Source organism: Monodon monoceros, unplaced genomic scaffold (assembly GCF_005190385.1).
Source record: "Monodon monoceros isolate NGI ecotype Baffin Bay Population unplaced genomic scaffold, NGI_Narwhal_1 Super_Scaffold_14, whole genome shotgun sequence".
Taxonomy (NCBI): domain Eukaryota; kingdom Metazoa; phylum Chordata; class Mammalia; order Artiodactyla; family Monodontidae; genus Monodon; species Monodon monoceros.
The window spans coordinates 33,614,352-33,641,687 of NW_021703770.1; the positions used below are offsets into that span (position 1 = coordinate 33,614,352).

The following is a 27,336-nucleotide window of genomic DNA, read 5'->3' on the forward strand; positions in this document are numbered from 1 at the left end:
AAACCAAAAAACGGGAAGGAACTGAAAAACACAAGTGGACTGTAGTTTAGTCAAGTTCTAAGTGAAAAATATATAACTTGTAATAATCATAAAATCTTTTTTTTAGGAAGAGAACTTTTAAAGTATAAATAAGTATCCATTCATAAAAGCATTCATTTTTAAAGTTTAAAAAAAAAATTTGACACTGAGAATATGACAGTGAAATTTTATATTTTTCCACAAGTAAAAGCTGCTGCATAGAAGAAGACCTGTAACAACTTTATATCTCTTCTTCATGATAAATTCTACATTTACTTGTTTTGTTACATTTGATAGAGAAGTCAACTTACATTTTTCAGTTCTCTTAAAACACCTTTTTCCTTCCCTCCTTAGAGGGAAAAAACTCCCTAGCTTCTTTCACATATTAGCCTCTAACTCTTAGTAGAAATGTAAGATGATAGGTAGCTGATATAGTATTCATGAATACACAGGAATCCAAGAGCTGACATTCTTCACTAAAGGCAAAACAAAAGGCTACAGCACAACGCATCGAGTTGTCTGAAATCACAAAGGTAGGTTTGATTCTAGGGTAGTCCAGGACCCCTGATGAGGCCGGTCTTGTTTACAAGTTTACCAAAAAAGTCTAAATCAATCACGAACCCTCTATGGGGTGTGGCGTGCAGGACCACTGAAATTGAATCAGTCCTGTAGGGTTCTCTGGGTCGACCAGGAAGCAAAGCTCAGCGGCCACAGGCTCGCAGGGCAACCTGGAGTGGAAGCAATAAAACCACAGGCCAGGTGATACCGCGGGAGGGGAGCACAGAAAGGAAGAATGCAGACACCCAAGGGTCCTTGGACCCAAGCTGGGAAATGCAATGACTAATTATCACAACAAAAGAAAAATCTTGTCATTAATTTGTTAAAATGTCTTCATTGATCATCAGAATAAAAACATGAAAATTTTTAAAGTCATAGGAATATGACCTCATCCCATGAGTATAGGATCTCCAAAAGAGTACTTTCAGAGATAGCCTGATATACATACCTCTTCAATCTCAATTTTCCTTCTCTCCTTTTCTTTGTTGAATAATGCTGCATTATCCTGAACATTCAGGATTCTGGTTACCTCTTCCAGTTCCATTTTTGCCTCAATAATATTTGGGTCTAGTAGGAGAACTTTATGGAGATCGTTTAAACTTTTCTGATAATTCTGAAAGCAGGAAGGCAGAGAAAATAATTTTCATACATAAAAGGAGAAGGGGCACAGATGAGCCCAGGTGGGAGTGAAACTGGTGAGATGACTACACAGAGTGTGTGTAGTGGGTTCCATCAGTACCGCAGTAGTAAAGTTAGGCCTACGAGATAAGTCTCGGGCTAAAATATTGTAGCCCACAACACGGTGGCCATCGTCTACGGAAGAGCAAGCACGGAATCTGGGGTTAGAAGGCAAGTTAAGTTCTGTACCACCACAGCTTTCATAGTCCCTGGCACACACCAGCATTTGTGGTCTGCTGAACGAATAGATGAAAAGAGCAAACAGCCTCACATCAGCACCTACTAGTAATGAAAGCTTGAGCAAGATCCCACTTCAGCTTTCGGAGCTTTAGTTCTCTCATCTTGAAAGTAAGGATGAGAAGAGATTCTACTCTAGTTTCCACGAGGCTGTGCCGAGTAATCAGCTTATTAATAAACTAACATGGGAGTGGCTTAGCCTTAGAAAGGGCTGGGCCAGTGTTAGCTGTTACCATGATGCCCTGTTCCGTAACACCCTTCTGGTTGCCTACTGCTCAAACAGCCTAGAGTCAACCTTTATTCCTCCATAAAGGGTCAGGCAATACACTGGAGAGGTTGAGGGGAAGGAGAAGGGATCTACGCTTAACCAGACACTGCACAGAATCTGCTGGCAGAGACGGACACCACAGAATCACAGTCTGCTGTGACAAGCCACATTCTAGAACTACAGACTAGACCCGTGTTTTGATTAAGCCGAAATTAATTCTGTGAGGAGGCCAGGAATTCCAATGACGTGTCACCTCTCAAGTACTCATGACATATAATAACAGCATGCACTGGACGCTGAAGCCCAGGTAAAATAAGCTGGTGGTTACGTGACACCCCTGGGGGACGAGCTGTAATGCCGCGGCCCTTCCCACTCCACCGAGCAACATACTAGAGCAAGAGTGATGTGTTTAAAAGGGATAACCTTACACCTGCTCTAACTTATTTTTTAAAAAGGTAAATTATTTACAAACTGTAGTACATCAGCGCTATTAACAACAATCTCCACATAGCACTTTGTCACAACAGCGCAGTTGGAAAACCTGCTACAAAAGACAAATGACACTGTGTTTTCATCCTAGGTGTTCCAGGCACGGAATCATACTGAAAGGCAAGAAGGGGGGGCAGCGGGGCAAGCTGAGGGAGTGATAATAGCTAGCTCTTACCCGTCTCAACATTTTGCAAGTATTCTTATTTTAGTCCCACAATAGCCCTATAAATACTGTTACTGTCCCCATTTAAAGATAAGGAAACTGAGGCATAGAAAGGTAATCTTTGAGATGATGAAAGCAGCAATGAGCAGAAGGTGAATGATAAGACAGTTGTGGAGCTCAAGTGAGAGGCCTGAAAATGGAGATTTGTGAGCTGCAGCCTTGGAAATAGAGGGCCACCGGCAAGGAGTTGACATGACTATTTTTTCGTCCATTCAAGGAAACGCTGTGCCTAAAGACCAATCTGTCTGGTTGGAAGAAACCTAAGAAAGCAAGAAATACACTTTGATAAATGTTAAACAGAGGCAGCCAAGTGTGAAGAGAGGGCCTGACAGCAGGAGGTGTGGGGATGGCCATGGAGCAGGGAGGCGGTGGCAGAGGAGGGGCCGGGTCAACACAGCGTCAGACCAGATCCGGCCCTTCCGTGGGCCATGGGCTAGGACACCATGGGGGAAAGGACAGCCGGGGCCCCGGCCCTCGTGGAAGCTTACGTCTTACGAGGGGAAACAGTAAGAAAACAAGTGAACAAATGAATAAAGTAAGCGTGCACTGTCATTTATGCAATTAAGAGAAGCAAGGATGGAGACGGATGCTAACGAGGGGAAGGAGTCTCCTTTGACACGGGTGTCAGAGAACAAAGGACCTGAAGGGAAGCCAGCCACGCAGAGTGGGGGGCAGAGCAGAGCTCACACAGAGAGAAAAGTGCAGCTCCAGCAAAAAGGAGGAGCTCCAGCAAAAAGGAGGATGTTAAAAGTTGCTAATGACCTTATCAGGCCTCAAAAAAAAAAAAAAAAGTAAAGTATAATCACATGTGTTAGTGATAACATTTACTATCAATAAATGTGCTTAAACTCCAATAACAGCAATTATTTTAGACGATATTACCCTTTTTGATACTTTTGGCCTGATAGCATCCCCGGTTGGCTGTGAATTCCCTAAGGTAGGCACTATGTCTTACCACCTCTATGCTCCCAAAGCCTAGCACGTGAGTGGCATATAAATTGTAAGTAAAAGCAAAATGTTCAATTATCTTTTCTTATGAAGAACAGCTGAACATTAAGAAAAGCCCTATATTTTTCAAACCCGGCACACAGAAAAAATAAAAATAAAATAAAGCAAGCTAGAAAACAAACAAAATATCTGAGAAAGCACAGGCAGGGCCCCAGCTCCCTGTGAGCCCCTGTGCCACTTCCTCACCAGTCACACAGAGGAAGCTGATCCAGGTGTGAGTTCTGATGCGTTTTATAAGCAGTGGTAGCCTTTGAAGATCCTGAAATTAAATTCACTTGGCACATAACTCAGACTACAGGGTATACAGATCAAGTTATAAGAAATCAAACCAGGGAAGATGCCGGCCTCATACTCCAGCGGGATAGCATTACTAAAAATTGGGATTATCTTTCTGCATAATACAATTTCTAGAATTCATTCCAAGGAAGTATAAAATTCCGGTCTTTCATTAGGTACAACTTCTGACTTTGAATCAAGTAAACAAGTTCAAAGAGTCAGGCAGCCAGTATGGGATAAACCTGTTCTAAGGGTCTGGATATATATAAACTCATGAGTCATGCAGATCATGAGTACCTCACGGACCCAAATCCATTAAGTTCAAAAACAGTTGAGTAAATTTTCAAGAAGCCTCTTTTAATTCATGGTGCCACACACCACCTAGGAAATCTTTACATGAGGTTTACAAATGAGTCTGTTGCTAACAAAAGAAAGGGGAGGGGACTGGTCAGGTCGCCTGGGCCCTGGGAATACAGTGAACACACTGTGAATACAGGACACAGTGCAGCTGTGGAGCTGCTGGGCTGGTGAGTGGGGCATCCACATGCTGGGAGGGTGACGCACCCCAGTTCCATGGGGACAGAAGCTCCTGCGCGCAGGACATTTCTGGACCTCGCCCTACACACCTCTTCACTTGCCTGTTCATCTGTGTGCTATACAACAAACTTAGAAGGGCGGGGGAGGGGAGGAAAGGGAGGGCAGCTGCATGGCCCCGCTGGTAAGGGGTAGAGGTGTGGCTCCACTGCAGCCTGAGGGGATCTAGGACCTAGAAAAGCCTGAGCACTCAGTGCACACAGGTCGTACTCATTTGATACAGGACACAAAAACATGACCACCCTCTCTCAACAAAACCTAGGTTTTATGGAATATATTTTTAGGTATTTCCCTGTCAGTGATGGGCAGGGAATTACAGGAACTCTCTCAAACTCAATAAGGTCAACACTCCTCCCTCAAATCCCTCCCTCCTGCTGCACACCCTCCCTTACCACACTGTGCTGCTCAGCCACCTGGGACAGAAGCCTGCATTTATCCAAAGAAGACGAGGACACTAACTTGAAAAGATACTCCCATGCTCACTGCAGCGTTATTTACAATAGCAACCAAACTGTCCGTCAGTGAATGAAGAGAGAAAGAAAATGTGGCATATCTACACAATGGAATCTTATTCAGCCATAAAGAAGGAAGTTCTGCCATTTGTGACAACATGATGGACTTTGAAGGCATCATGCTAAGTAAAATTAGTCATACAGAGAAACGACAATTACCTTATGATCTCACTTACATGCGGAATCCAAAAAAACCAAAAAAACCCACCACCTGAACTCACAGAAACAGAGAACAGAATGGTGGTTTCCAGAGGCAAGGTGGGAGTTGGGGTGTGGAGGATGGGTTGGAAAGGTTGAAGACCCTCAAAAGGTACAAAATTCCAGTTATAAAATAAGTCATGGAGATGTAAACAGCATGGTGATTCGAGATAGTAATCGTGTATTGTATATTGGAGAGTCTCTAAGAGAATAAATCTTAAAAGTTCTCGTCACACACAAAAAATTTGTAACTGTGTGGTGAACTACACATATTGTGATCATTTCACAGTATATACAAATACCAAATCACTATGTTGTACACCTGATACTGATATAAAATGTCAATTATATCTCAGTTAAAAAAAACTTTAAAGAGGAAAAAAAGAAGTCAATGACCTGTACACTGACAATGTGTGAATTTCATTGTATGTTAAACCTTAATCAACTTGATTCTTTAAAAATACCATTTCAGGAAATGCCATTTCCCAGTATGTTCTGATTTTTCCTTGTCATGTTATTTTCTACAAATGTGAACATTCACTCAAGTCTTCCACACAGAAGAATCATCATAAAGAAAAATGTAATTATACAATACTTTCCTTGAAAATAATGGTGTGGTTTTCTTAGAGAAGAATGCCATCCTATAGCCTCACACTGACCACCGGCCAGTTTACAGCCCAAATCACAACAAACTTCCCAGCTTCTGCCATGGGTCTACCAACGTCCATGGGGTGAACACATTCTCCGTTCTGATACCTCCCTCCCACCCTACAGACAACCCCAGTCCCCTGCTAGAGGAATCCAGTGGCGGTGATGATGGCCTTCAGTAATTCAAACAAACCTTCCTGTCCTTTAAAGTGGACCTATTATAACTAACAACACTCCTTAGAAAATCAGAAAATAAATCATCGTTTTTGAGCTGGGAGGAATCTTAGAAATTATCTAGCTCCACACTGTAGTCCGGGGAAATCTGAGGCATCTTCCAAGGTTTTGGGACTGCTGAGCACAGAACTGGGATTAAATCCCAGGATAATGTCACTGCCATTCCCTGAGCCCACAATTTATGTTCATGAAAACCACATGATCTGTTCAGAGCTGACATTTATATATTAAAATGAAGATTTCCTCACCTTGAGTCCTTTGTAAGCAAGAGCTCGTCTATAGCATGCTTTCACATTCCCGAGATCTATCTGAAGCGCCTGGTCACAGTCCTGCTTTGCCTCTTCAAACTGGCCCAGCTTCAAGTAACAGAGGGCTCTGGTATGTAATGGAACTCAGCATTATGGAAGTAAAAACAACATATCTATAAACTTGGACAACTAACAGAAATCAGAAAATAGATAAGTCCGTTTCTATACCACAGCTGCTGCAATTGAAACCTAACATTTTCCTCCAATTATGGCATTTTCTTGCAATACTTGAAATTAGGGCCCTGGGGATACAACCGCAATCAAAACAGTCCTGGCCCTCAAGGAGGCTGCAGTCTAGGGGAAGAGACAGTCAAAAGAAGCAAACACAATAAAATCTGTAGAGGATGCTCTGGTAGCACAGAGCTGAGACTCTCAACACATTTGGTGGAGCTGAAGCCAGGGGAGGAATAGTCAGGGAAGACGTCCCAGAAGAAGTGGCGTTTAAGTTGAAGCCCAGAGTACAAAGTGAGAATTATCCAATGCGAAGGCACTGGGCTGAGATTTAATATGTGGGGAGGGCACAGCACGTGCAAAGTCCTACGGTGACAGAGAACACGGTGCTCTTGACGGACTAAGAAAAGAGCGCTATGGTGGTGATGAGCCTGGGAGAGTGGGAGGCCAGATCAGAAAGGTCCCATCAGGAGGCTGAGCTTTATCCCAAGGTTAATGGTAGTCCAGTGATGGGTTTTTAAGCAGAGGCTGATCCGTTCACCATGTTTTAGGAAGATCGCTCCAGCTGCAGCATGGAGAATCAGAGGGAACATGACTGTGCGGGGATACCTGGGAGGGCACTGCAGACGTCCAGGGAGAGCCGGTGTCAGCCGGAGGAGGGGCTGACGGTGAGGGTGGACAGAAAGGCTCACACCCAAGAGGAATTTAGAAGGTAGGACATCTGAGCTGCTGACAGACTGGAGAGGGAGGCGTGGGTCAGGGATGATAACCCACCGTGAGTGCAGAAGGGAGGGAGGTGCTCAGGTGCAGGGCTCAGAGACAGAGATTTGGGGGACATAATTGGAAGGTGGTAAATGGAGCTGGGGAGAGGATTAAATGGCCCAGAGAACATTAGAGCAGACAAGGGATCTATGCCTTTAGAAGCCCGAGAACACCAGGGAAAGAAAGAAAAGTGAGAAGGGGAGAGCCAGGCAAGTGAGCTGTCTGCACCGCAGCCAAGAGGAGAGGTGGTCTCCAGGAAAAACTGAGTGGCCAGTGATGCCCAAGGCCACCAAGGCTGAACAAGAGAAGGGTAGAAAAGTACCTGTTGGGTTCAGTGACAGAATCTTTCACAAAAAAGGCTGCCAAAAGAGGAAAACATGTACAAAAACAAAGCAGTGAGAGATTAAAAGTTTTTTCTGAAATGGCTAGGAGAACCCATGCTGAGCCCCTATTCTTTAGGAACCATACCTTATTCTTCCTTGTCACTGCAGACTCTATCTGTGCCCTAAAAATCCCCAAATCACCATATTCTAGGTTAACTATCTTTTTTACCATAATGTGTTAAACATGGCACCTGAGCAGCATTCTGGAAAAATCTGCCCATTCCTACTACACATTAGAAGATGCCGGGCCCTTCCCTTAGCACTTCAAGAGAAAAGGGGCCCTTAAGACACTAGTTTGAAAGGCAGCTGATTCCTGCTCCCACTCTGGAGGACCACGCTGAGGCCTCCTCACGAGCCGCGGCGAGGCCACACACCACGCAGAATCAAAGCAGCACCAGCCAGGGCAGCCATGGCCACGCGAGAACCTAACGCAGCCCACGTCAGACCTCCCAGCTCCGAGACACATCATGTTTTCAATCTCTCCGATAGCCCCACCTCTTTAAAAAACACTCACTTAAAACAATTTGCTATATAGAGTCTCAGAATCATGGGAATAAACTTTGGCAATTAATTTATAATTTTTTCATCAAAACTATGAACATAAGAAATATAGAAAGTTACAAAGAGCTTGCCTGTTTGTATAAATGGCACATTCCTTGTTGTTAATTTTTAAGCATTCACTGTATTTACTAAGGGCATCTTTATAGTTTTTGTCCTTTACACATTGATTTCCTTCTTCTTTAAGGGTTTTAAACATTTCTTCATCTATGGGACACACACAAAAAAGAGCAAGTATTCATATAAGCACCTTTACAAAACTTTAAGTATACTGTAAGTTAAGTGACCACAAACCATACAGAGCTAAAGCCTAAATGGAACAAAACGTTGTATACAAATTAAAAAGATAAATTGGCTATAAGTAAAAATGATTATACAATTATGACACTATTTTTTCAAATTAGAAAATAAAATACACGTGATTCTATCCTTTTATCCATATTGGCACGCTTTCTTTTCTCTGCTAGAGATAGAAATATCTAGTGTTCAGTGTAGTAACTATTTCATGAAAAGTGAACAAACAAACCCATTAAAGCCTGAATTAGACATCTTCCAACAGTCCGAGTTTCCTTGGAATCACACCTCCTCCACTCTCTGCTCCTAAGGTTTACGTAAAGCAAATCCCACCCTAGCCCTACCTTTTGGAGTAATCTTTGTTTTACTAACCAGCACAGTATGTTCCCTTGGCCACAATAATCTAATTGGTCAGGAATGGACCTATGAGAGCCAATGAGCTACAATAAGATTTTAGTGGCAGCTTCTGGTAAGGTAATTCTTGCTCTTTGCCGTGGAACATAAGGATAAAAGGAGGAGCTATTTTGCCATCGTGCGATGCAAGGGGAGAATCTGTCTGAGAATGGGGCCAACAGAGCAGAGAGAGGCCAAGACAGACAGCTAAGGAATAACCTCTGAGTGCCGAATCCAGTCATCCCTGCAGCTATCCTACTTGTGGCCTTTTCCACAAGGGGTGCCGATAAACAACCTCTTTTGCTTAAGACATTAATGGTTGGGTTTTCTGTTATCTGCAATCAGAGTCCCAACTATTACTATTGCCTATTATCTTGCAGTGAGCATGGCTGACTCCTCACTCAGGATCCATTTCCTTCTTCCTAAGGGTACCTCAACATTCATTCAGCTATCACTCCTCTCCTACTCAGCCCATGTGTCCAGGGGAAGCTGACCTCACTGATCGGGAACTCATGGCATGGCATTTCTTCATTACAGGGAGGGGTTCAGCAATGGGCACATGACCCATTAGAATAAATACCAACAGAGCTCAGCCAACAGAATAACAGGCTTAAAAAGCTGGATCTTTGGGGCAACATATCTCCTCATCATTAAATTAATGCCACCAAAAGCAATGGTGTCTCTCTCCCTTTGGACATTGATATGTGCAGACATGAAGTCTAAAACTGCTACAGTTCTATTATTTCTGGCCAGAGCCTGAGCCCTGACAAGTTGTGCCTGATTTTAGAGCCTGTCTGGGCCCTTTCAGTTACTTGAGCCAAAACTATTCCTTACAGTTATAAGTCAACAGATTTTCTGTTACTTGCAACCAAAGTTTTCTAACATACATAAAATTTAAAGTTTTAAATCTATGTGATAACTTTATGGAGTACCTTGATAAAATAAAATTGCATAACAAATTTTAAAATATGCCTTTAAATTCTGTGATCTAAAAATCTTGACAGAGGTACTGAATTTATAGTATAAACTTGGAATGTAAAAAATAATCTTATTTGTCTCTCTGCACAAATGGCATGACATATTAACTTTTCATCCTTTATTTCAAATTACAGAATATTTCTGCCTAATGTTTCATGTTTCAAAAGAGCTCACACTATGTGGCCAAATGACAGTCCCCATAAATCTTGGTATATCTAAGCTCTAAAACAGAATATTACAGAGGATATTTTTTCTTCCAATTTGCTGAAAAACTTTGCTCAAGCTTTTCTTCCTACATTGTTTTTGAGTCTTTGGTATCCAGTCTCACTAATAATTAGTACACAAATATGAACAGAAAGAGCTGACTATTCTTGTGCTCATGATTCACTATCACATATCTATAGTATGGTTAGTGTGTGCACGTTATTAGTAATGAATAGCTACCCTTTACTGAGTAAATGCTCTGTGCCAGGCCCCATTAATAATGGATTCTAGAAGCTAGAGATCTCCATGTTTTTCCCAGGACTGCTGAACCATCTAAAAGCCTTGGCAGAAGTTCCCGGCATCTTCTTTCTAGGCAATGAAAAGGGTGAGCCATTGGGACATCATGGCTCAGCGTGCCTGCAAGATGAAGCTCGACACAGACACACATGGGGTTCCTAAGCAGGCAGGAGAAATGGAGCCTCAGCCAGCTTTCAAGCAGAAGGCAAGCGTGAAGCCACATTAAACACTCTGCACAAAGTTCTGAGATAAGCACTGTGGGGATGTATGTATGGATGTGAACAACTACGATACAAGGCAGAAGGAGGTGCTGCTAGATATATGTTGTAGGGCTTTTTTTTTTTTTTTTTGAAAACCTTTAATTTATTTTATAAGAAAATTGGGATTAAATTACAAGGATCCATGTGACCCCAACTTCTGTCAGTCATTTCATGATTTGTGAAGCTCTGGTCCCTTCCCTTGGCATGGTGACACAGCCTGAAAAAAATGTATACTTTCTTGTTGTTACTTAATAGAGATCTTCCTGGGCATGTTCCCCAAAACACTCCACAGGATGGGAGAAAGGTGCTACTACAGAGTAACAATTTTTGTTCCTACTCCCTCTCTGCTTTGTAAAACCAAAGTCAGATGTTATATAGCCCTATCCCCAAGCTTAAATGTAAACAACCAAATGATGTTTTAGATTAAAGCCTTGCATCTTTGACATTCTAGAATTTCTGCATGGTGAGATTTATAAAATTCATATGGAAGTACATAGAAGTTCTTATAATAAATGATGGCATTCCCTAAGACTTAATCTTTAGATCTCTCAATTATACTTTGTAAAACCTTGGTGATCTCATCTAACCTCATAACTTGAAATATCATTTATAACCTGACTGCTTCCAAGTTTATATGTCAATACAACCTCCCTCCCCTCTCAAACTCTAAGTTCTTTTGAATGTCTAGTAGGTTTTCTGAACTTGATGTGTCCAAAACTGAGTTCTTGATTGTTCCAAATCTAATTTTTCTGCGGTTTTCCCATCTAATAAATGGCACTTCCATCCTTCTACTTTCTCAAGACAAAAACCCTGAAATTATCTGTAGCTCTTCTCCCACATCCAACTAGTCAGCTTTACCTTTAAATTGTAACTAGAATCTAATAATTCTCACTACCTCTTCTACTACCCTCTTTATTCAAGCCACCCTTATCTCTTGACTGGATTATTATGGTAGTTTCTTAATGCCCCTATCTCTTCCTTCCTTGGCTTTCTATAACTGAATCTCATCACAGTAGCCAGGGTGATTCGTAGGGCTTTATTTTGCTTGATTATTTCAAAAACATCAATCTCATTAAACTAGCCTTGCCACATGCATGGTGTGTAGAGAACTATATGCTACTCAATTCTTTTTTCTTATTTTTAATAATAATGCTGACTTAACGTTTATTAAGAGGCTACTATAAGCTTACACAGTCAGCACATGTGCTAAGTATTTCATATGCAACTCTCCATTTATTCCTGAGATTAACTCCATGAGACAGTTACTCATATTTCCCCCTTTCATATACAAACACTGGAGGTATGTGGCAACTTCCTAAGACTCTGCAGTTAGAAAGAGGGAGAACAGGGTCTTAACTTAAACCCATAGCAGACGCCTGAGTTCAGGCACTTATCCTTCTGCTTTACTGTGAAAATATATGCACAGCTCCCGATAACCCTCAGAAGAAATAAGTGTAGGCTTCCCCTACCTGTGATGCCCGGTTGGTGATGGCTGCGGGAACCTCCCACTTGGTCTGGCGGCGTCTCTGCCACAGGCCGCCAAGCTCGCAACTGTGCAGAAGTGGGCACAGCAGGAATGGGTGACAGCTTCTCCCGCCAGCTTGGTCCATCCAGGGCCATTAGGATTTTTGTTATCCTAAAAAGAAAATCAGATTCCTCTGTTGACCATGCAATTTGCTTTCTACATTACTGGAGGTCATATCAAGAGTAAAATGTACAAATGCGATGCATTTCTGTACTTCCCTGTAGAAAGCACACAATCAAGCCATTGGCTATCCACATAAACAGTCTTAAAAAGGACTCTTAAAAATTGCGCCAGGGCTTCCCTGGTGGCGCAGTGGTTGAGAGTCTGCCTGCCGATGCAGGGGACACGGGTTCGTGCCCCCGTCCGGGAAGACCCCATATGCCGGCGGAGCGGCTGGGCCCGTGAGCCACGGCCGCTGAGCCTGCGTGTCCGGAGCCTGTGCTCCGCAACGGGAGAGGCCACAACAGTGAGAGGCCCGCGTACCACAAAAAAAAAAAAAAAAAAAAAAAAAATTGCCCCAAACTATGTAACTTTAGATCCTTTTTGCATCACAAGAAAAAATTAAGACATTTCTAATTAGTTTAAAAAATTTTTAATGTATATGCAATAAAATTTTAATTTTTAAAAAAGTGAAGTATAAAACTAAAAGTTAGGAGGCCTAGAAGAAATATCCCCTGCATAACATTTCATATAATTACTAAATTGATAATGTATTACTCTTGAGAATAATCAGAAGTACTTTGGAATTTCTATGCCCAAAGTGTATATGAAAGGCAGGTGTATAACACTGGCTGTTAAAACTGATGAGGGGTGGCAGTTACATGGAACAGTGCTTCTTCTGGAAACATTTACCTGTGGTTAAGATACTCTTTACCTTGTGTTTTTTTACATCTCTAAAATTATCCACTCTTTTTGTTTTCATATGCATAAAGATGAAAGAATAGGATATTGGAGTCTACTACGAGGGCCCTTGTATTAATGATATTTGCTAATGGCTATCATAATATTGAGATAAAGTGATTATCACTTTCTCATCACTTTAAACTTACAAAATATCATACTTAGATTTTAAAATAAAACTGAATTATGTCTTTGGGAAAAATCTGGTTTCAAAAAAAAGGTGGTTCCTACCCACCAGAAAGACAAGATCCAGCCTCATCCACCAGAACACAGGCACTAGTCACCTCCACAGGGAAGCCTACACAACCCACTGAACCAACCTTAGTGACTGGGGACAGACACCAAAAACAACGGGAACTACAAACCTGCAGCCTGCGAAAAGGAGACCCCAAACACAGTAGGTTAAGCAAAATGAGAAGACAGAGAAACACACAGCAGATGAAGGAGCAAGGTAAAAACCCACCAGACCAAACAAATGAACAGGAAATAGGCAGTCTATCTGAAAAGGAATTCAGAGTAATGATAGTAAAGATGATCCAAAATCTTGGAAATAGAATGGAGAAAATACAAGAAACGTTTAAGAAGGACCTAGAGAACTAAAGAGCAAACAAACAATGATGAACAACACAATAAATGAAATAAAAATTTTCTAGAAGGACTCAAGAGCAGAATAACTGAGGCAGAAGAATGGATAAGTGACCTGGAAGATAAAATCGTGGAAATAAGTAATGCAGAGCGGAATAAAGAAAAAAGAATTGAGGACAGTCTCAGAGACCTCTGGGACAACATTAAATGCACAAACATTTGAATTATAGGGGTCCCAAAAGAGGAAAAGAAAAAGAAGGGGACTGGGAAAATATTTGAAGAGATTATAGTTGAAAACTTCCCTAATATGGGAAAGGAAATAGTTAATCAAGTCCGGGAAGCACAGAGAGTCCCATACAGGATAAATCCAAGGAGAAACATGCCAAGACACACATTAATTAAACTATCAAAAATTAAATACAAAGAAAAATATTAAAAGCAACAAGGGAAAAACAACAAATAACATACAAGGGACTCCCCATAAGGTTAACAGCTGATCTTTCAGCAGAAACTCTGCAAGCCAGAAAGGAGTGGCAGGACATATCTAAAGTGATGAAAGGGAAAAACCTACAACCAAGATTACTCTACCCAGCAAGGATCTCATTCAGATTCGATGGAGAAATTAAAACCTTTACAGACAAGCAAAACCTGAAAGAATTTAGCACCACCAAACGACCTTTACAACAAATACTAAAGGAACTTCTCTAGGCAGGCAACACAAGAAAAGGAAAAGACGTACAATAACAAACCGGAAACAATGGGTAATAGAAACATACATATCGATAACTACCTTAAATGTAAATGGATTAAATGCTCCAACCAAAAGACAAAGACTGGCTGAATGGATACCAAAACAGATCTATATATATGCTGTCTACAAGAGACCCATTTCAGACCTAGGGGCACATACAGACTGAAAGGGGATGGAAAAATATATTCCATGCAAGTGGAAATCCAAAGAAAACTGGAGCAGCAATTCTCATATCAGACAAAATAGACTTTAAAATAAAGACTGTTACAAGAGACAAAGAAGGACACTACATAATGATCAAGGGCTCAATCCAAGAAGATATAACAATTGTAAATATTTATGCACCCAACATAGGAGCACCTCAATACATAAGGCAAATGCTAACAGTCATAAAAGGGGAAATTGACAGTAACACAATCATAGTAGGGGACTTTAACACCCCACTTTCACCAATGGACAGATGATCCAAAATGAAAATAAACAAGGAAACACAAGCATTAAATGATACATTAAACAAGATGGACTTAATTTATATTTATAGGACATTCCATCCAAAAACAACAGAATACACTTTCTTCTCAAGTGCTCATGGAACATTCTCCAGGATAGATCATATCTTGGGTCACAAATCAAGGCTTGGTAAATTTAAGAAAATTGAAATCGTATCAAGTATCTTTTCTGACCACAATACTATGAGACTAGATATTAATTACAGGAAAAAATCTGTAAAGAATAAAAATACATGGAGGCTAAACAGTACACTACTTAATAACCAAGAGATCACTGAAGAAATCAAAGAAGAAATCAAAAAATACCTAGAAACAAATGACAATGAAAACACAAAGACCCAGAACCTATGGGATGCAGCAAAATCAGTTCTAAGAGGGAAGTTTATAGCAATACAATCCTACCTCAAGAAACAAGAAACATCTCCAACAACCTAACCTTACACCTAAAGCAATTAGAGAAAGAAGAACAAAAAACCCCACAAAGTTAGCAGAAGGAAAGAAATCATAAATATCAGATCAGAAATAAATGAAAAAGAAATGAAGGAAACAATGGCAAAGATCAATAAAACTAAAAGCTGGTTCTTTGAGAAGATAAGCAAAATTGTTAAACCATTAGTCAGACTCATCAAGAAAAAAAGGGAGAAGACTCAAATCAATAGAAGTGAAAAAGGAGAAGTAACAACTGACACCGCAGAAATACAAAAGTTCATGAGAGATTACTACAAGCAGCTCTATACCAATAAAATGGACAAACTGGAAGAAACGGACAATTTCTTAGAGAAGCACAACCCTCTGAGACTAAACCAGAAAGAAACAGAAGATATAAACAGACCAATCACATGCACTGAAACTGAGACTGTGATCAAAAATCTTCCAACAAACAAAAGCCCAGGATCAGATGGCTTCACAGGCGAATTCTATCAAATATTTATAGAAGAGCTAACACCTATCCTTCTCAAACTCTTCCAAAATATAGCAGAGGGAGGAACACTCCCAAACTCATTCTACCAGGCCACCATCACCCTGATACCAAAACCAGACAAAGACGTCACAAAGAAAGAAAACTACAGGCCAATATCACTGATGAACACAGATGCAAAAATCCTCAACAAAATATAAGCAAACAGAATCCAACAGCACATTAAAAGGATCATACACTTGGGTTTCCCTGGTGGCGCAGTGGTTGAGAGTCCGCCTGCCGATGCAGGGGACACGGGTTCTTGCCCTGGTCCGGGAAGATCCCACATGCCGCGGAGCGGCTAGGCCCGTGAGCCATGGACACTGAGCCTGCGTGTCTGGAGCCTGTGCTCTGCAACGGGAGAGGCCACAACAGTGAGAGGCCCGCGTACAGCAAAGAAACAAACGAACAAACAACAAAAAAGTATCATACACCAAGATCAAGTGGGGTTTATCCCAGGAATGCAAGGATTCTTCAATATACGCAAATCAAACAATGTGATAAACCATATTAACAAATTGAATAAAAACCATATGATCCTCTCAATAGATGCAGAAAAAGCTTTCAACAAAATTCAACACCCGTTTATGATAAAAACCCTCTGGAAAGTAGGCACAGATGGAACTTACCTCAACATAATAAAGGCCATATATGACAAACCCACAGCCAACATCGTCCTCAGTAGTGAAAAACTGAAACTATTTCCACTAAGATCAGGAAGAAGACAAGTTGCCCACTCTCACCACTGTTATTCAACATAGTTTTGGAAGTTTTAGCCACAGCAATCAGAGAAGAACAAGAAATAAAAGGAATCCAAACCAGAAAAGAAGTAAAGCTGTCACTGTTTGCAGATGACATGATACTATACATAGAGAATCCTAAAGATGCTACCAGAAAACTACTAGAGCTAATCAATGAACTTGGTAAAGTATAAGGATACAAAATTAATGCACAGAAATCTCTGGCATTGCTATACACTAATGATGAAAAATCTGAAAGAGAAATTAAGGAAACACTCCTATTTACCACTGCAACAAAAAGAATAAAATACCTAGGAATAAACCTACCTAAGGAGACAGAAGACTTGTATGCAGAAGACTATTAGACACTGATGAAAGAAATTAATGATACAAACAGATGGAGAGATATACCATGTTCTCGGATTGGAAGAATCAACATTGTGAAAATGACTATACTACCCAAAGCAATCTACAGATACAGTGCAATCCCTATCAAACTACCAATGTTATTTTTCACAGCACTAGGACAAAAAATTGCACAATTTGTATGGAAACACAAAAGACCCCGAATAGCCAAAGGAATCTTGAGAAAGAAAAATGGAGCTGGAGGAATCAGGCTCCCTGACTTCAGACTGTACTACAAAGCTACAGTAATCAAGGCAGTATGGTACTGGCACAAAAACAGAAATACAGATCAATGGAACAGGATAGAAAACCCAGAGATAAACCCACACACCTATGTCTCCTTATTTTTGATAAAGGAGGCAAGAATATACAATGGAGAAAAGACAGCCTCTTTAATAAGTGGTTCTGGGAAAACTGGACAGCTACATGTAAAAGAATGAAATTAGAATACTCCCTAACACCATACACAAAAATAAACTCAAAATGGATTAAAGACCTAAATGTAAGGCCAGGCACTATAAAACTCTTAGAGGAAAACAGAGGCAGAACACTCTATGACATAAATCACAGCAAGATCCTTTTTGACCCACCTCCTAGAGAACTGGAAATAAAAACAAAAATAAAAATTAAAAAAACCAGACATTTCTCCAAAGAAGATATACAGATTGCCAACAAACACATGAAAGGATGCTCAACATCACTAATCATTAGAGAAATGCAAATCAAAACTACAATGAGGTATCACCTCACACCAGTCAGAATGGCCATCATCAAAAAATCTAGAAACAATAAATGCTGGAGAGGGTGTGGAGAAAAGGGAACACTCTTGCTCTGCTGGTGGGAATGTGAATTGGTACAGCCACTGTGGAGAACAGTATGGAGGTTCCTTAAAAACTACAAATAGAACTAACATATGACCCAGCAATCCCACTACTGGGCATATTCCCTGAGAAAACCATAATTCAATAAGAGTCATGTACCAAAATATTCATTGCAGCTGTATTTACAATAGCCCCGAGATGGAAACAACCTAAGTGTCCATCATCGGATGAATGGATAAGGAAGATGTGGCACATATATACAATGAAATATTACTCAGCCATAAAAAGAAGTGAAATTGAGCTATTTGTAATGAGGTGGATGGACCTAGAGTCTGTCATACAGAGTGAAGTAAGTCAGAAAGAGGAAAACAAATACGGTATGCTAACACATATATATGGAATCTAAATTAAAAAAAAAGAAAAGAAAAGCTTCTGAAGAACCTGGGGGCAGGACAGGAATAAAGACGCAGAAGCAGAGAATGGACTTGAGGACACAGGGAGGGAGAAGGGTAAGCTGGGATGAAGTGAGAGAGTGGCACAGATATATATACACTACCATATGTAAAACAGCTAGCTAGTGGGAAGCAGCTGTATAGCACAGGGAGATCAGCTCGGTGCTTTGTGACCACCTAGAGAGATGGGATAGGGAGGGTGGGAGGGAGGGAGACTCAAGAGGGAGGAGATATGGGGATATATGTATATGTATAGCTGATTCACTTTGTTATAAAGCAGAAACTAACACACCATTGTAAAGCAATTATACTCCAATAAAGATGTTAAAAATAAATAAATAATTTCAAAAAGGTGGTCCCCAAGACTGATAAAGTTACTGGTAATTAGTAGAATGCATTCCAATTAGTTAGCTCAGTAGTACTTTTTCTGTGAAAAAAATTTTATATTTATATATAGAGGCAAATGTAATACATACACTTTCCCTGCAATTTCATAAACCGAAATTTCAATAGTGATCTTTGGCTATGATAACCACATCTCATATATTTTAGTGTAAAAAATAAATTTGAAAAAATAAATGTACAACCACCCACAACAGCAGAAGAAAAAGAAAGAAAATTTTAGAAAAAAAGAATTTTCAAGCAAAACTTGTATTACCAGCAGAGAGGTAAGGAAGAAGCAGCTGAAAAGAGATGATGTGTTACCTGGGAATAAATAAGTATATGCAGGGAAATGTAACACGTAAAATTCCTGGGGAGGGATATGGTTAATGGAAGACACATACAAAATAGGCACAGATGTTTAAATTTAAGAAGAAAAAAAGCTGCTGTGGCTTTGGTGGCAAAGCAAGCATAAATATGGGATTCCTGAAAAGGTATAGTGAAATTTTCTAAATGGATATTTTATCGAAGATATATGTGGCAAAACCAGACAAAGCCTCCTCATCTTATAAAACGATGTATCAGCAAGAGCCATTCAATTAAAAAAAATGAATGAGTCTTAAAAGTCAATTTGTGTAAAAGAGCCTTCTTGAGTACATATAAAAATTACAATACAATCCTCAAAAAGCTAAACAGAATTACCATATGACCCAGCAATTCCATGCCTAGGTGTACGTCAAAAGGAACTGGAAACACGTATGCAAACAGAACCTTGCACGTGAATGTTCAGAGCAGCACTATTCACAACAGCCAAATGGTGCAAACAGCTGAAAGGTCCATCAACGGATGAACGGATAAACACAATGTGATATATCCATACAACAGAATATTATTCAGTCATAAAAAGAAATGACGTCAACACACATGCCACACCGCGGACCAACCTTGAAAACATTATGCTAAGTGAAATAAGCCAGACGCCAAAGGTACATATTGTATGATTCTATTTATATGAACTATCCAGAAAGGGTAAATCCATAGAGACAGCAGATCAGGTGCTTGGAAAGGGAGGATGAGGAGTGGCTGCTTAAGGGGGACAGAGTTTCCCTTTGGGGATGAAATATTTTGGAACTAGTTAAAGATGGTGGCTGCACAACACTGTGAGTGTACTAAAGGCCACTAAATTGTACACCTTAAAATAGTTAATTTAGCTGCTATGTGAATTTTACTTCAATTTTTTAACAAAGTATAATGCAGAAGGTTCAGAAATGTGAATGCCCAGTCTTTCAGACATAAATTCCTCCCTTCAGACCATTCAGCCTATCATTATGAACCAGATTTCCTAAAACACCTCAACAGGCCCCTTGTCTCTCTGTCAGATGCTTCTTTGTTTCATGAGAACCCCTAACCCTGGGAGAAGATCCTACTTTCCCCAACCATCTCGGAGACTCCCACACAGAGGATGGGCAAATTAAGAGCAGAATTCCACAGCATGGGGTGAGCCACGCTCTGTCTGTTGGAGAATGCATTCATTCCACACAATTTTACTGAGGATGCCTACTGTACAAAGTACCGCAACTACAGAGACAGATAAAACACAACCCCGACCTCCAGGAACTCCTAGAAGAATAAGAGAAAAAGAACTTTACAAAAAGAGAAGGCAGAGAATTTACAAACAATATGGAAAGAAGGCATAGGTGGTAGGAGAAGAGCCTGAAGGGCACGTGTGCTGGGGAGATGGTGGATCAGGGAAAGTCCTCTTCTTCGGGACAAGAAGGAATTAACCAAACAAAAAGGGGGAAGAAGAGCCTTCAGACACATATGAGGAGGCAGCAGATGACGTGCAGCGAGGCAGCTGTGCAGCAGGAGAAAAGGCTTGGAGAGCTCTCAGTGACACGCCTGATTTTACAGGATGGAGACCAAGCCGTGAACGCCCACGGTTCCATCTGGTTCCACTCAGATCCAATAACCAATATCTACCCTTTACTTCTGGACAGGCTGGGACCAGACAGGTCCTGAGCGACCACAGAGTAGAAGCACCAAGGAATGGCTGCCCACTCTCCACATGGATCTTTCCAAGAGTTTTTCTCCAAAGTGCAGTGGGACCAGGTGGGGAGGTAAGGCAGGATCTCAAAAAAGGAATTAATCTGAAACCTGCCATTCTCATTTTCCATAGCTTTGTTCAAGGTCCCCTCGTGGTCTCTCAATGCCCTTCACCTCTCCAGCAACTGTGGCCCACACAGACAAAGGCAGCCTCACCTCTCTGTGATCCCCACCTCACTAATGTTCACACTTGGGGAGAATCTGTCTTATGTTAAGTTGTCCCCCCTAGCTATGTTCTAGTTTACTTAAAGACAGAGGCTATGTCATTTTTTTTTTTCCCTGTCTTTTTGTGGGGAGTGGGGCATGGTACACTAGACCAACACAAGGCTCAGTGTAATACACACATACTTGGAAGAAATTATACTTTGGACAAATGGGATCAGAAAATATTCTACATACCTAGAAATGTTATCCAAGTAGTAATTTTCAAAGTTCACCTGAAAGCAATTTATGAAGTCTGGAAATTCTTACCTTCCCATTCTCACCCAGGGGGTAAATAGGTCATAATATAAATTAGAACCAAATTCTGTGCTATTTTGCCATTTTAAGTTAATACTCATCCTAGACGAGTGTCTATTTAAAGGGCACATAACACAAATATCTAGCAGGCCCATGAAGACATCCATCAAAACCATTTGGTTTTGAAGGAATGAAAGAAGACAATCATTCATGTAATGCCAATAACGAAGAACACGTCTACACTTTGACATCGTCCTTGAAGGAGGGGAGGAAAATAAAATCTCATTCCATTAGAAAACAACTAGACCTCAGGCGGCTGCCTCTGATCAGGTTACCTGTTAACACTGTCATTTGCTATCTGGATTCCGCAGTCTATTTGCAACACTGTTTTATAATCCACATAAGCTTTCTGATACTGCTCTAAAGTTTCATAGGCCATTGCTCGTCGAAGAAGAGGCTTGATTGAGAATGGACGAAGTTCCAGAGCCCTAAAGGAGACAGAAATATTACACTGTCATTTGTTTTGAAAATTACTCCCTTACTTACGCTAACTGAATGTATCCGATAGGACTGGACTCTCACATGCATTCATATCTGATATTTTACCTTGGGGATCTGGCAATATACCAGAAAGGCAAACCCAGAGTAGCAGAGCAATCAAATCTGTGGTTACTTCCTTTCTTTTAAAACAGTATCGAAGCCCTTTGGCATTTACTCTTTCCCCCAGTGAGACTGAACTCCCTGACAGCAGGCGGTGCCCTCCCTCCCACTCCCCCGTGTACTAGCAGAGCCCATCATGGCACCAAGCACAGAGTAGGCTTTCAACAGGTTCTTGTTATTGACAGATTAAAAGGAAAATTTTTATTTGCACCTATGTATTTAATAAGGCACTTAGCACAGAACCACAAAACCTACACTGCATTTTGAAAGTAAGCTCTCCAAAACTTAATACAGGTGATTATGATTTACTTGCTGCCAAAGGGCTTCAAACATAGACCCGAGGAAATCAAGGGAGTAAGTACCCAATGATTTCTTGTAAGTCATGAATTTTCACCTTGTACTTTTTAGTCTATGAAGCATTTCCAATATCACTAGAGATGTATTTCAAGGTTATGTTCCTTGGTTTTGTCTGAAGTAACTGCTTAAAGCTACCTTACTACTTAAGGCACTTCATTATATTCTGAAACAAAGAATACAATCAAAAGATTGTATTTATGAATGAAAACTATTGTACTCTTAGTTTTAACAAAATCAACTGAAACTGTAAAGAAGTACTCCGTGCAGAGATCCTATGAAGAGCTAATAATCCACTAACAAATCTCTGTGCCAGACTGCCCACAGTGGGGATAAAGGTTTGCTAATTCTTATGCATGAGCATTTTATATATCAGACATTTAACTTGCTTCAGGAAAAGCACGAGGGAGGGCTTCTTGACTTTTTCCCCAACAGTCCTAGAGATCTGCTGTCTATTCCTGTCTACAGTGATCTGGAAGGAGGAAGCTCCGACAACATCTGCCATTGCTAGTCTCTGCAGACATTCTCATCTAATGTCACAACAAGCCTGCAAGGTAAACAGTAACATGTTCATGTTGCAGGTGAGGAAATGGAGAGACACAGGGAGCAGTCTGCCCACTTGCCCATTCTTCTGAATTTAAGCTGCAGGAAAGCACTGGCATTGCGGGAGCTGATCACCACTGTATCCCAGTGCCTAGATCACTGCCAGGCCACTGGAGGGACTCGGCAAACCCCCTCCCAAATGAACCTGCAGGGCCTACACTCTTTCTACCACGAACAGAAACAAGAGCACCACAGATAAAGGAACTCAGAGTCACCTGCCATTCAGGGATCCCCAACCCCGGGGCCATGGACCAGTACCGGTCCACGGCCTGTTAGGAGCCGGGCTGCACAGCAGGAGGTGAACGGTGGGTGAGCAAGTGAAGCTTCATCTGCCGCTCCCCATCTTCGCAGCCCCTTGCATTACTTCCTGAACCATCCCCCCAATCCGAGGAAAAGTTGTCTTCCGCGAAACTGGTCCCTGGTGCCAAAAAGGCTGGGGACCGCTGCTCTACGTCGTACAGATACTCAACTGGGTGTGTTCCTCAGCTGTGTATCATAGAATTTGTTCTAGAAATGTCATTAAACCTAATTAGCTTCATTTCTTTGAAAAATAACCAATTTTGCTTTGCCTAAGTGTTAGGATTGGGGATGATTTTAATGATCTCCTTTGCGTTGTACTGGGTTTTAAGATTTTTTTGTATAATAGGTATGTATTACTCTTGTGACCAGTAAAAGTTATTTTAAAAATAAAATTAAAGTCTATTAAAAACACTCAAACACTAGAAAACAGGTTTCTGGGCATCTGTACCACTGCCTTAAATCTACCTTAGTTAAATGCTTAGGGAATATTAACTACACAGTGATTATAAATATAGGTCACAAACACAAGACTACCCCCATTTTACCAAAGACTTCCAACACCCAAGGTGCTATTTATCCACAAGAGAGACCTGAGGTAGGCGTGGAATCTAAAACTGAATGAGATGATGCATTTAATTTTTAGCATTGCCCAGCCAAGTAAATGCAAGGTTTTTTCTCTTTAACCGCAGTCCTGAAAATGAATGTGAGCTTTTAAGTGAAAATTCCACTAGAAGAAAAAAAGAAAAAAAAAAAGCACATCCATTCATAAAAACAAACACAGAGAACTTTTAAACCAGAGTTTACAAAAGCTTAACTATTCAAGTTAACACAGTTAAGACTCTTAAATCGTCTTCTAATTTCAAGTCCGTCTGTGAGCAACAAAGATGAGAAAAAGCAGAGAATTACTAGGCAACATTCATTCGTCTTGATTCTGTCAGAATACCCTCAATGGAAAATCAGTGAAAGATTTCTGATGTGGTTTAGATAACCCAAAAAGATTCTCTGATGGGAACAGTGAAGATTCTTCTTTTAGCTGATAAGCAGTTATGAGAATGACAAGTAATTTCTAGAAATAGTTCTAGAATTTCTAGAAATAACTCTAGAATTATTTCTAGAAATTGTTTTATTGTTTAAAATCATTTGGTTTTAAACTTTTCTTAGGTGTCATAACCCTGTTTCATGCTTCACCTGGAAGCCTAACCTAGAAACCTGGAGATGCTCAGGGGAGGAGAGGGCAGGGCCTGCAGCCACTGAGCTCCTCAAACAGCCTCATGCTCCCAGCAGCTGCTCTCCATAAGCCCCTGGGAAAGAGCTCAAGGGAAGTGCTTCAGAGTAGGCCCCAGGAGTGTAGACACTTAAAATCAAAGACTTTTCCCCAAAAATGCATACAAAGGTATTTCATAGGTTCCCCCTCTCCCTTATTTTAAACTTTGCCCTGGGCAGTTTTTCTTTTTCGCTGTTTGAATGCTGCTACCACTTGTTTTGTAATAAATGCTCCTGCAACAGGAAACAACTCTCCAAGGAGCAAAGATAATTAACTGAAAAACTAAAAAATAGGCTCCCTTTAAAATGTATGTAATCTTTTTCAGGTGAAGAGAAAACAGTCATCCTTCTGCTAATAATTGGTTCCTAGTTTACACATATTTAAATACAGCCATATTTCAACATGTTCACATAAGTAAATCATGGTTTCCCTGGTACTGAAATGAGTTTGAGAATCGCTGCTTTGGCGTAAAATCACACCATGCTCCTTATGCTAAGACTCATACACCAGGTATCAAAGAAAACATCTAAGTAGGTCGGCTTCTAGAAAGGTCAGTACTGACCAGCAGAACCAGATTCCTCAGCCTAGAACACAGCTCTTAACTAAGGACACCTTACCTAAACCACCACCCACCTCCCTCCCTCCCTCCCCTGCAGGCAATCTCCCCCGCTCTCCTCCAGGGCAAACCTCCATTCTAGCGCCCACCCCGACTCCTGACCCCAGAGTCTCCTCTGTGACTTCCTCCTGGGTCTACACTGAAACAACACATTTCAGCAAGAAAATGTCTGCCACCTTACTCTCACTTAAGGATAAAGCGAGTCCACTGTTTGTAACTAGAGTCCTGAACTCACTCACTGAAGGAAGACCTAAGACAAGTCTGAAGGGTAATATATTACCATCACACACTTGAACTGAAAGGTTCTTAGCTGCAAATCACAACGTGCCTGATAATCTGCAAATACACGTGGTCTTGTTGTTAGTTATGGGCAGCGGTAAATGTTTAACAACCGGCTCTCCTGAGAAAAGAGGCCCAGGTTTGGGGCATTTGCCAATTTTCATGGTATTAGTAGCACTCCAACCATGGCAGATTTCAACTACCAACTTGACTTCAACCAACTCACAAGATCCTGAAAACCTAACAATTAGCTAGTGTGAGATAGCACAGCAGTAGGCGGGGTCTAGAGTCAGACCAATGTGAATATAAATATTATTGATTTTAAACATGAATATGTAAAATCGGCAAAAAATCCAAGCAGCTCACGGCCTTCTTTTTAAACTGCAGGCACAGATACCAGCAAGATTTTATCCATATCAATAAACTGATACTATCAATGGAAAAAAAAACTGTTTACCTTATAATCAAGGTGTCCACACATGCTACTGTCCAAACTAGGGCTTCTGAGAGTGAAAGGGGATGATATTAACAATTATACCAGACTACAGGAGTAAACCAAAACTGTGAAGGTTAAACCAGTACATATGGCTTCTTATTTTTTAGATGCACTAAATTCTTTCCAAAGGGCTCCTGAAGCAGGCTTATTATTTAATGGTAAAATGATACTTTTTATTCATGTAAATATATTCATCCATCTCAGCACGTAACTTGTTGAGTACCATGGGTGACTAATGTGCTTGAGGGATGCAACCCTATAATACATGATTCTTGACCTCAGGGAGCTTAAAATCCAATGCAGTGGATGACATAAGTACCTACAGGTGTGAGAGTGACAGTGCAAGCATTACAGCCATGCAGATGACCAGGGAGCCTGAGGTGATCAGGAAAGCAGAGAGGATGGGGAAGCTGAAGAGGAAGGATTTCTGAAAAGCAAAGATGTACAGAGGGCATTATAGATGTGAACCAAATGGGAGCAGAAAGCTTTTTTGGGGGGCAGTGTGGTGACAGAGGAGGTTATAATTATCTAGAAGAACATACTGAGCCACTGAACACCCGCTGAAACAGTCTGCACAAAATAATGCTTCAGGAAAAGCTATTCTGATGCCACAGTGGATTGGAGGACGCAGAGAGACTAGTTAGAAGGCTTCTCCAGTACTGAGACTGATGTGAAAAAGAGTATGAATTAAGGTGATAGCAGTGGAAGTGAAAAAAGTTTGCACAATCTTCTATAATTGTCTTCATATATGTGAACGGATTTATGAGTTTTATGTATTAACCAATTAACACATCTTAAATGTCTTAATTAGACTCATGCAGAAAATTTAGTATATTAAATACTGCATTCATCACAGTGAAATGATAATCTCTTGACAAAGCTGAAAACGGGCAGTTTACCTGTTACAATCTTGAATGCAGCCACTGCAATTTCCGTCTTTTAGGTAACATGCTGCTCTATTTGAATATAAGATACTTAGATCATCTGCATTTCCACTTCCTAAAATCACATTTAATTAAATACAGTTAAAATACATTAGCGAAATCACAGTTCAACAGACAGCTGAGGTCTCCCGCGGCACTGCAGTCCTACACCCCGCTGCTAATGCAGCTCCGAGGACCTCCCTGTGCCCGCAGTGGCCAGAGGCCAAGCCCGTAAGGGACCGCTGCAACCGTGCCCCGCCCGGGCACACGCTACGCGTTCCAAGATACAGCTCCCGGAGGTGGAGTCGCTCCCGCCCTGCCCTCGGTTACTGGGAAGGAACCTACAGGGCGAGCGCCTGTCAATCGGGAGGTGGCCCGCGCCTCTCCCGCGGTGGCCCCTTTAGGTCCCGCGAGCCGCAGCCCGAGGGGACAGGGACCCCGCGGGCGAAGCTCACTCACCTGCAGGCTCCAGCTGCGCGATCACCGCCGAGTACCTGAGAGCCGCCTCGGCGAACTGCCCGTTTTTAAAGAGCTCGTTGCCCTGGCTCTTCAGGCCGGCGGGGCCGACTGGGGCGGCGGGCGCCGGCGCCGGCGGCGCGCCAGGTCCGGGGTACGCGCCGGGACCAGGGGGCGCGCTGGTCGCGGGGCCCCCCGAGCGCCGCCCGCCGCCCGGGTGCCCATTGGAGCCGCCCGCCGTCGCCGG

The 27,336-nt window shown here is 41.4% G+C and overlaps 1 protein-coding gene across 1 annotated transcript in view; it reads right to left on the reverse strand.

Annotated features, from left to right (window-relative positions):
* The window catches only part of SPAG1 (sperm associated antigen 1), a 102,122-nt gene that overhangs the window by 2,069 nt on the left and 72,717 nt on the right, over positions 1-27,336 (reverse strand). Inside the window, exons 12-18 of the mRNA XM_029222922.1 lie at positions 27,093-27,200; positions 26,610-26,709; positions 21,474-21,626; positions 12,019-12,185; positions 8,198-8,330; positions 6,190-6,316; positions 1,025-1,189 (exon numbers count right to left, since the gene is read on the reverse strand). Of these exons, the coding sequence (XP_029078755.1) occupies positions 1,025-1,189; positions 6,190-6,316; positions 8,198-8,330; positions 12,019-12,185; positions 21,474-21,626; positions 26,610-26,709; positions 27,093-27,200 (953 nt within the window). The remainder of the gene's footprint in view (positions 1-1,024; positions 1,190-6,189; positions 6,317-8,197; positions 8,331-12,018; positions 12,186-21,473; positions 21,627-26,609; positions 26,710-27,092; positions 27,201-27,336) is intronic.